Genomic DNA, 10,000 nt, shown 5'->3' with positions numbered 1-10,000 from the left:
AATATAACAAAAAGCATCATTGTTGTTTTGATGGTGTGCAATGATTATAGCTCCATAATGAAGTAATGAAGTAATGAAGACATAATGAAGTCACTACTTTAACTGTAAGGAAGATTTCACTTGTGAGGCGGTTACAGCCTGTGGTTACGGCAGTCTGGTATAATTACCATGGTAACGATTTTCACACTCAAAAGCAGACACGCTTTTTTTTTTACTCCAAACTCTCTTTGTGTGTTGAACTTTTCATGTGAAATGAAGCCATGGGAGTTTGCAGCACATGTTGAACCATCTGATTTCTGAGAATCAACAGGGTATTCATTAGCTTCCACTCTTGCAAAGAAGCTTAAAACAAGCCAGCACTGAAGTATACTCTGAAACATTACACCTATTTGAAGAGGAGACAGTGTTTGAATACATTAATCCATGTAGCCTCTGTCCTTAATTCACTCTCTCTCTCTCTTGCTCTCTCTCTCTCTCTCTCTCTCTCTTTTCTCTCTCTCGCTCTGTTTCATGCCACTATTTCCCGTCTCATACAGACGTGAATGTTTTAGGCAGAATCACTCTGCACCATCCATTGCTTGGGTGTGACTTGCTATTCACACCTAAACTGCAAGTGTTTTATTTTTGTATTATTTCACCAGAGAGGGAAAGACAAAGGATGAGAGAGCCAGTTTTTGGGGTGTAGATATGCATGGCCAGGGAAATGGGGAGAGGAGACTGGGGACCCAAAATTGATATGGGATGAGAACGAAAGGAGCTTTGGTGACTAAGAAACCAGGGGAAGGGCAACAGGAAAGAGATGGAGAGAAGTGAGAGAGAGAGAGAGAGAGAGATAAGTGTGAGAGGTAGAGAGAAAAAGTGAGGAGTGGGACAGATGGAGAGGTAGAGAGAGAGGAGTGGGAGAGATGGAGAGGGAGAGAGAAAGAGAGGAGTGGGAGAGAGAGAAAACAGTTGAGAGGAGATTGTTGAGAGGCTCTGGCACCCTGCCTTTCTCTCTCTCTCTTCCTCTCCCCCCCCCTCTCTCTCTCTCCTTCCCTCTCTCATCAGTGCCATGGGCTGGTCCAGGGGCTGTCATGCAGGTGAGGCAGTGGGCTCTCTGTGCTGGATTAATGGCTGGCCTGAGCGAGGGATCGGTTTCAGGAGGAGAAGAGAGCTTTCCCTCGGATGGGAAGTGAGAACTCGCAGTGGGACTGGCCTCATTTCACTGCAGTCCATCCAGCTGGTTGTTCAAAAGGGCTTTTACATGCATTATACGCCAAAGTCAGCACTTTATATTCCTTATATTAATCTAACCAGACTAGTAGTATTTGCAAATAATAGTAGGCCTATTACAAGTATACAAGTCTTTAATAAGTTAACACAGTCTGTAATAAGTCAACATGTTATATTTCTTAAAGTAATTTAAAGGCATCTTTAACAGTTTTTTGACCTTTTGAACATTTCCAAAATAACTTTGATGGCACACCTCATAACATGACGAATGGCACTTCTGCCCCCCCCCTCTCTCTCTCTCTCTCTCTCTCTCTCTCTCTCTCTCCCTGCTCTCTCCCTGCTCCCACCCCCCCAAATTTGAAATGCAAAGACCTCTTTTTCTACAGAATTCCTTCTATTAATGCACTTCTGAAACAGTGGGGGAATCTTGTTAAAAGATTGGCAAATCTTGTGCCTGTAACCGGGCTTAGTAACTAGTACTATTTTACAGTTAATAGCATTACAAGTATACAAGTCTGTAATACAACTGTTTTTGTAAGTCAGTAAAAAGTAAAGGGGTACAATATATTAATATTCTTTATATAAAATATCTCTGATATTGTTTACGTTTCGATAATGTTTCTGATATCTGGATGTTCACTTTGTGATAATGACACTGTAAAATCACTTGTCTGGTTGTAATATTGTGCAGTGACAGGCACAGACATGCCAAAGTAAATTTTCAAAGTATGTATTACCAAAACTGAGTCTGTTCCTCAGAGGTTCAATATGTTACGTCAAAGTCTTTTAACACTATTATTTCGCCTGTGTGACTGTGGAACATTTTAGCCTAATATAAAATGTCATCTTCTTGTTCCCTTCCAAAGGGGCTGTCAGATGTATTTTGCCTTGGATGATAATCAGTGTTAATGGAAGGCAACAGCGTTGTTTAGTGATAAAGTGACTGTGGAGATAATTGAGCTTAATGTGGTCTCTGCACCACTCATTACTCTGGACCTTCCGCAGTAGCTGGGGTGTAGTCATCTGCTAATGTTGGGGACTGTTCTAAAAGTGCAACACATTAAAAAGAGCACGCTTATTTCTATAACAGCCATCTGCATTTATTTAGAGAGTGTATGAATCAGGGTCAGCACCTGTAAGCCGGTATGGTCCGGTACTGTGTAGCACTATAAGATTCAGTGGCGGAAAGAGAGGAGAGCAGCTGCCCACCAAAAAACAGGGCTGGACGCGCTCTAATGTCACACATGCCTTTCTCGTGCTAACTCTCCGTCTGTGCTTCCTTCAATGTGATTTTTAAATGAAACTTACAATGATATCCGTGCATTAAGGCAGACATTCTCAGGTCTATGAGCGTGTCTGACTGTATCGAAACAAAAAGCGCAACAGCACTATTGACACATCTACAACTTCCGTACATTAAGGCAGATAGGCTACGAAAGTGCAACAGCGTCCTATTTATCAACCAAAAACCAGACAACTTAACTAATTAAGGAACGCACCACACTGTCTATCAACCATCTATCTATCCTCTCTATCCGTCCTCACCTTCTATCCAGTGTAAGCCATCATCATTCATATGGAGTGTGACATTAGTGACAGTGATATATATATATCTATATAAACTGTATGTATGTAGTCTGTAACCTCAGATTACTTCTGTACGTCTGTGTACAGTGTATATGGAGCAGTGCCATCAGGACTGGTTGCTATTTCCTGGTTCCCTCCTCTGCTGTGTACTGGGTCTCCAGCTTTGATATTCAGTGTTTTCTATTCTGGTCACACAGTGCGCAAGCAGCGCCCAGATTTCACTAAGGTGACCGTGCTCTGAGGGGGACTGCTTAATATGCTCAAATGTGCCCCGTCCGTGTCAGCCTGACAGCTCACTTATGTCAGAAAATCACTGAGCATGTGGGTCTTTATTAAACTCCGTTCACCGATAAGAGTCAATGAAATAAACGTGCCATTGAGACCCCAAAGTAGTTTCCCTCCAAGGTCACTAAATCAAACCATTTGTATTAGGATATCTTAATCCGTCTGACGTTTCTAAATGAAAACCTTTACGTAAAGAAAATAAATGCGTACGATCCCTTGCTAAATGCATATTTGACCTTCAGTTCAGGCCCTAAGACTTAGTGGCTCGATATTTCAGTGGCTCCGACGTTAGCGAGAGCCTGACCCCTGGTTATATTTACAACATAATATGCCCAATGGGCTGCCTCAGAGTGATACCCTGCCGCCAAGTGAGACAAAAACACATGAATAATGAATGAAGGCAGCGCTGATAGGGCTGAAGGTGGGGGGGTGTGGTGAGATGGATGGCGTAGGGGTGGATGGAGAGAATCCTCTCTTGGGCTCTGGGGTATTCTGTTAGCACCGGCTCGACTGCCGATGTAGCTGCTACTGAAACAACACCCTCCACCCCACACACACACACACACACACACACACACACACACACACACACACACACACACACACACACACAGACACAGACACACACACACACACACACACACACACACACACACACATACATACATACATACATACATATACATACATACATACAAACACACATAACACATACACATACACACTCACACACACACCACACACACCACACACACACACGCACACACACACACACACACACCCTCTCCACCCGGTCCCTTCCCACTCGACCTCATCTAACCCCTCTCCTGCTGCGCAGACATGCCCGGCTACAGAGACTTCTGCCAGCAGCGGCACACATGTGGCATGTTTACCCTCACCTCTCAGCATGTGGAGTTCTGATGGTGGAGGAGGTGGGGTAGGGGGCGGTGTGGGCGCTACTAGTAGTGCAAGAGACAGGGGCTTTTGTGACTAATATGTAAAGAGTGAAACGCAGCCTGTTACGATGGGATGTCGTGGAAGAAGCAGCCGTAATGAGGCAGCTGAAGCAACACGCCATGGAGATGTTTGTTTATAACAGACACACATTCATGTAAACAATGGCGTCTTTTCGAGTGGTTTGCTTCACCCGCTGTCATTATCTTTGGCATTCAGTACACACTCGAATTGTGGGAGAGAAAGAGCGACTTTCCAGGGGTTCTGCAGCTCTTCAGGCAGCCTTCAGTTGGGGTTCTCAAGTGCCGTGTTCTCTAATCTCACTCTGGTCACTGCAGTTTTTGTTTGTCCACTGCCTCTCACTGGCCGCCTTATTCAGACGGAAAATGTCAACAACATAATTGTTTCCCTCGCCATACAATGACTGCACTAATACCCCTCGCCCGCTGTCCCGTGGCTCCCTCACTCCCTCGCTCGCTCGACTGGCTCACACATACAGTACAACTCCAAGCAACATCGCGCTAAGACGTCATGGAAAATTACTCATAATTCATTACATTGTCGCCGCGGATGTTTGGAATGGATTATACTTTTTGAGTAGAGAATCACTTTAAGTGTGTAATGAATTTTCAAGATAATTAAGATGCAAATAGTGCCATTAATAAAACATGGACTCGTATCACCCCCCCAATACCCCTTCCCTACTCTATATTGGCGATGGTACTTTAAGTATTTAATGTGTGTCATGCAGAGAATTTCTCCCCCATTTATCTCTCTCTGCTCATCCTAATGGACTCATTAGTGGCTATAGAACTGTTTCAATCCACCCTATCCTAATCTCGGTGAAGAGTCTATTACTGGAATGTCTTTTAGACCAATCACATCGGGATGGGAAACTGTCACTTGGAATAGTCGTTTAACTTCTGCCTCCGCGTGTGATTGACTTGACTTGAGTCGTGGCCTATGATTGTCTAGCAACGCACTGCGCTCCGAGGAATAGAAGTTGAAGGTGGAAATGCAGAAGTGTTAAGTAAAGTCTGAACAGTGAGTCGTGAATTGGAAAAACGCAAGTGCTTCACTTTGGGGTGAAAAGTAGCTTTTCCTTCAATGTTTTTTTATTTATTTCTTTAGCTTATTCAGATCGTGGGAACCGAAAATACAGGAGAGTAGCTCTGCTTTTCTCAGCCCTGTTTCTCTTCCCCTTGCAAATCCAGCGCTCAACAGTACCCTTCTTTAACTCTCTGTGATTCCCTCCCTCTCTCTCTCGCTCTCTCTCTCTCTCTCTTCTCCACCCACAGACAGCAGCCACAGTGAGATGGCCCAGCCCTCCCTGACCATCCAGACGTACCCGTACGGCGGCTGCGAGTCCGTGGAGATGTCCTACCAGGCGGGCCAGTTCCAGCCGGCCATCCGCGTGGCCGACCTGCTCCAGCACATCACCCAGATGAAGTGTGGCCAGGGCTACGGCTTCAAGGAGGAGTACGAGGTAGGACTGTTGGGTAATAATTACCCTCCTGTGGAGGCAGCCAGGACTGTATGCAGTGAATGGAATTGTGCTGATACAGCTTCTAATGCTGGACAAAGCATGCTAGTGGTATTATTATATTTGCTTGGCATGTGTAACGTCTAATATGCCCTTTAGTCGCAGTCTGTGGAAGACATGCTGGTAGATGAATAAGAAGCTCAAATACTGAAGTCATTCTGTCTCTGTGCAGTAGTGCATTCACATAGTTTAATGATGGATAGACACACACACACACACACACACACACACACACACACACACACACACACACACACACACACACACACACACACACACACACACACACACACACACACATACACACACACACACACACACACACACACACACACACACATTTCATAACATGAAGTAGGCTATATGTATCTATGCATCTACTTCCTGTCATCTTACTAGACAGTAAGTTCTAGTGTTATATACTATAGGATGCAACATATCAATATCCGTATTGTAATAAATTCCTAGCGGACAGTATAGTATTAGCATTTAAACATCCTCTTCTTTTCCGCATTAAACTCTGTAAAAGAAAAACTGAAGACATCCACTCCAAAGTCAGTTTTTATGCACTGATCAAATATTTATAGAAGGCCTGTTTAAAAGGCAGTAGTATTGATTGTTAAACAAACACAGTGTTTTTTTTTAAAGTGATAAATGCTGGCCAACTCTATACAACACTGTCTGCACAGATGCATCACCATCATCTATAAAGCTTAAGAGTTCATAGCTCTTGTAATGTAGGTCTTACAGTTCAACACTGCTTTTCTAGAAAGTGTTTCTTTCTAAGAGTTCTTTGTGTGTAATGTCACCAATACAATGAGATGATACAATGTAAATTCCTTCAATGCCCTCCCCCACTCTTCCTGCACCAAATGTTATCTTTTGATGCTGGGACTCCTTTTTTACAACTAAAGAGGAATAAGAAGCAAGTTAAGCCACAGATGTATTTGTGCAGCCTTTGATAGGGAAGACAGGCCACAGTCCTCATCTTACTCAAACCATACAATTTCCCTCCCACTACTACAAAACAAAACAAAGCTAAAGAAAAAAATCCCTGCCCATCCGCTTGGACCAAAGTAATCCACAATGGACCATCCCACATCTGTGGGATCATTTCACTGTACAGGAAGGGAATGCTGTGCAAATGCACATTCATTTGGTTGTGTGTCTTCTACTGTCTTCTTCTGCTGTAATGTATAATGAACCTGTTCCTCCCTTTGCTGCAGTACCTCAGAGCAGGTTTGGGTGTGTGTGTGTGTGTGTGTGTGTGTGTGTGTGTGTGTGTGTGTGTGTGTGGGCGGAGAGGGGGGCGATATCTGTTTGCGTTGGGGCTAAGGGGGAGGTCCTGAAGTCTGCGTGCTCTCCCAGGTGTGGGAGTGGATGGTGGCCTCGTGCCTCCACCTGCCTGCCTGCCTGAGCCCGCTGCCTCCGTCTGGGCACAGCCATAAACACTAGATGCATAGCCTGTGCCTCACTCTCACTGTGCCTGTGCTGATAAAGCCAGCAATTGTGCTTCTTATTTAAAGGGTCATTCATCACGGAGGACATTTTTATAACGCCTTTTTGTTATCGCTCCCACCCTCCCTCCTCCTCCTCCTCCTCCTCCTCCCCACCAACCTGATTTGCCGCTATTTCCCAGCGCCGACCCATAGCAAATGAAGTTGGCACCCCTTTGGCACGTGCAGTTCAGTCCGCTTGCCCGGGCTGCCAGCTCGCCGCTTCATATGAAATATAAAGGTCATATTTTGTTTTTATTCATTCAGTCGGTGGGGGGAGAACGTGGTGACTTGGCATGTAGTCCCGGGTGCGGAGTGGAGCCAAGTGGATCGTGACTTGGGGGACAAGAGTGGGCCTCCGTGAGAGACAGGCGTGTGACACTGCCTATTGTTCAGCGACAAGGCTTAGTGTTTGCCAGGAAAGCCGTTTTTTTGACGTGACGTCTTCATCCACTTGCGCCGAGGAATTTTCAGCAACCATTTTGTCTTTGAAGAGAAGCCACACAGTTCTGTAACGTCCTCTGAATGTTCTAGCAAGCCAGGCAAGATGTGGAGGCGTGTGTGATTTTGTTGAAGGGTATGTTTGTGCCTGGATGTGCTGTGTCCAGTGTGTGTGTGTGTGTGTGTGTGTGTGTGTGTGTGTGTGTGTCTGTGTCTGTGTCTGTGTGTGTGTGTGTGTGTGTGTGTGTGTGTGTCTGTGACTGTGTGTGTCTGTGACTGTGTGTGTGTGTGTGCAGGAGATAAAGAGAGTGATGGAGAGAGGAAGATCCAGGGCTGATAAAAGCTGATCACGGCCACCTGTGTGTGTGTTTGTCAGCATAATCAGCCCATTAATCACCATTTGACAGCTGCACAGCACAGAGAGCTGGAGAGAGAGAGAGATAGAGAGAGAGAGAGAGAAAGAGAGAGAGAAAAGGTGAGAGAGAAGGACAGAGATGGAGCAGAAAGAGAGGAAGAGGGGGGAATGGGAGGGAGTGGGATGGAGCAAGAAAGGAATATTTTGGAATATTCCAAGGAGGCCAAGCATCAGTGTTAGCGTGACGATGACAGCCGAGGACGCAAGCAGCCACTGATGATGGACTCTCGCGTGTCCTGCGTCTGACACGCCGCCACCCGGATGAATCAGACAGCCGGAACTCGTCCTTCTGCCCGTCATCGGAAGGGACAACTGTTAATCATCTCCAGCAGTCGGGGGCATCTTCAGCAGCACATGATGATGGAACTAATGAAACATATCCGAGTCGAGCCGTCTTTGCTGCTCCTGTAAAGCTCCCTTGCGTGGAGCGTCACTCACGTTTTGTCGGGCCTTGTCTCCCTCTCTCTCCCGTTGCCTGAATTCCCTCATTAAGTCGGCCGTCTTTCGTCCCGGACGGACGGCATCCGGTAGAGGATGAGGAGGGCGGTAATGATGATGATGTTCATGATGCTGCGGGGGAGGAAGAGGCTCGGCTGGCTCTCTCACGGGCCCAGGAGCCTGTCTCGGCTGCCGGTGTCCAGGGACCCACCGCCTCCTACGCTCACTCTCCACTCCCCACATCTCATCTCTCACTCTGTCAGGGGACCAGAGAGAGTGGGAGCACTCATCCTCTCTCACTCTCTCCTCTCTCTTTCTCTCTTTCATTCTTCTCTCTCTTCTCTCTTTCTTTCTCTCTCTCTCACTTTTTTTCTCTCTCTTTCTCTCTCTCACTTTTCTTCTCTCTCTCTCTCTTTCTCTCTCTCTCCTTTCTCTCTCTCCTCTCTCTATTTCTCTTTCTCATTCTTCTCTCTCTCTCACTTTTCTTTTCTCTCTCTCTTCTCTCTGTCTTTGTCTCTGTCAGTGACTCACTTCCACTCTCTTCTCTTCCTCTCCTCCTCCATCTCTCTCTCTATTTCTCTCTCCATCTCCCCCTCTGTTTCTCCCCCTTCCCTTCATTCTCTCTTTTAAGAATATTTATAGCTTAAAAAAAAAAAAAAAAAAAACATTTCACAGATTTCAGATAAAAGAGCTTCCATTAGGGGCGTTTTGTTTTTCTTTTGAAGAAAAAAGTGCCTGGCCTCTAAGTGTGAAGTAAAAGGATAGATGAACGCAGGCGCTGCGGGTGGTGTGCCGTTCCGCGCACGAGGCGCCGCATAATTAGCCACCTCTCTACCCACCCCACTCTCATTAACAACTAGAAATGATAGATACTCCAAGCACTTAAAGAAGCCAGAGGGGTGCCCGCGCGCCAACCACGCTGAGCGTCTGGAGACTGGGTTTGCAAACACCGAACAAAGGCGTTGTGTGTGATGCACCGTAACCTTGACATGACTCATAATGTCTCATCTTTAAGTTTGTAAACACAAGGCTTATTGGATAGGTGAACCTGATTTGCCCTTTTGCTCTTCATTAGAAGCAGCACATTCATCTTTTGTAGCGCTTGAGTGCTGTTGCTTATACAGACTTTTAAAGGGCACACTAATTTTAGGAAATAAGGCTTTTTAAAGTGCACATTGATTTACTAATGCTCGATGTTTTTTCTGAAGAGATCTATAGATCTATTATGGGGTTTTCAACCTTTTTCCACACCCATACTCACACTAATGTGCTTATCTTCACCAGCAGCAAGCAGTCAACAATGTAATCCCATTGCCTGAACTCTTTGAAGTTAGAAAGTCAGTCAGATTTCTCCAGGTGCTTTTGCATTGTGGTGGAAAATCCACTAGACCACTCTTACATATATGTAGTCAAGTGTACATTTCACTTCATTGACAAAATGAGATGTACTGTATATCTCAGCCGTATTAAGCTCTCTCTCTCTCTCTCTCTCTCTCTCTCTCTCTCTCTCTCTCTCTCTCTCTGTCTCTCTCTGTCTGTGTGTCGGTCGGTCTGTCTGTCCTGTAAGCTTGGGGGAAGCATGTTTTCATCATGTTCAGATGAGCCGTTGTCTCTCCTATGTGTCTCTAT

The 10,000-nt window shown here is 45.5% G+C and overlaps 1 protein-coding gene across 18 annotated transcripts in view; it reads left to right on the top strand.

Annotated features, from left to right (window-relative positions):
- Positions 1 to 10,000, top strand: part of ptprt (protein tyrosine phosphatase receptor type T) — a 211,218-nt gene that overhangs the window by 171,742 nt on the left and 29,476 nt on the right. For all 18 annotated transcript variants that reach the window (XM_048254125.1, XM_048254123.1, XM_048254139.1 and 15 more), the window contains one exon: positions 5,337 to 5,524. In XM_048254125.1, the coding sequence (XP_048110082.1) occupies positions 5,337 to 5,524 (188 nt within the window). The remainder of the gene's footprint in view (positions 1 to 5,336; positions 5,525 to 10,000) is intronic.

Source organism: Alosa alosa, chromosome 10 (genome assembly GCF_017589495.1).
Source record: "Alosa alosa isolate M-15738 ecotype Scorff River chromosome 10, AALO_Geno_1.1, whole genome shotgun sequence".
Lineage (NCBI taxonomy): Eukaryota > Metazoa > Chordata > Actinopteri > Clupeiformes > Clupeidae > Alosa > Alosa alosa.
This window is presented reverse-complemented; position numbering and strand designations above follow the sequence as displayed.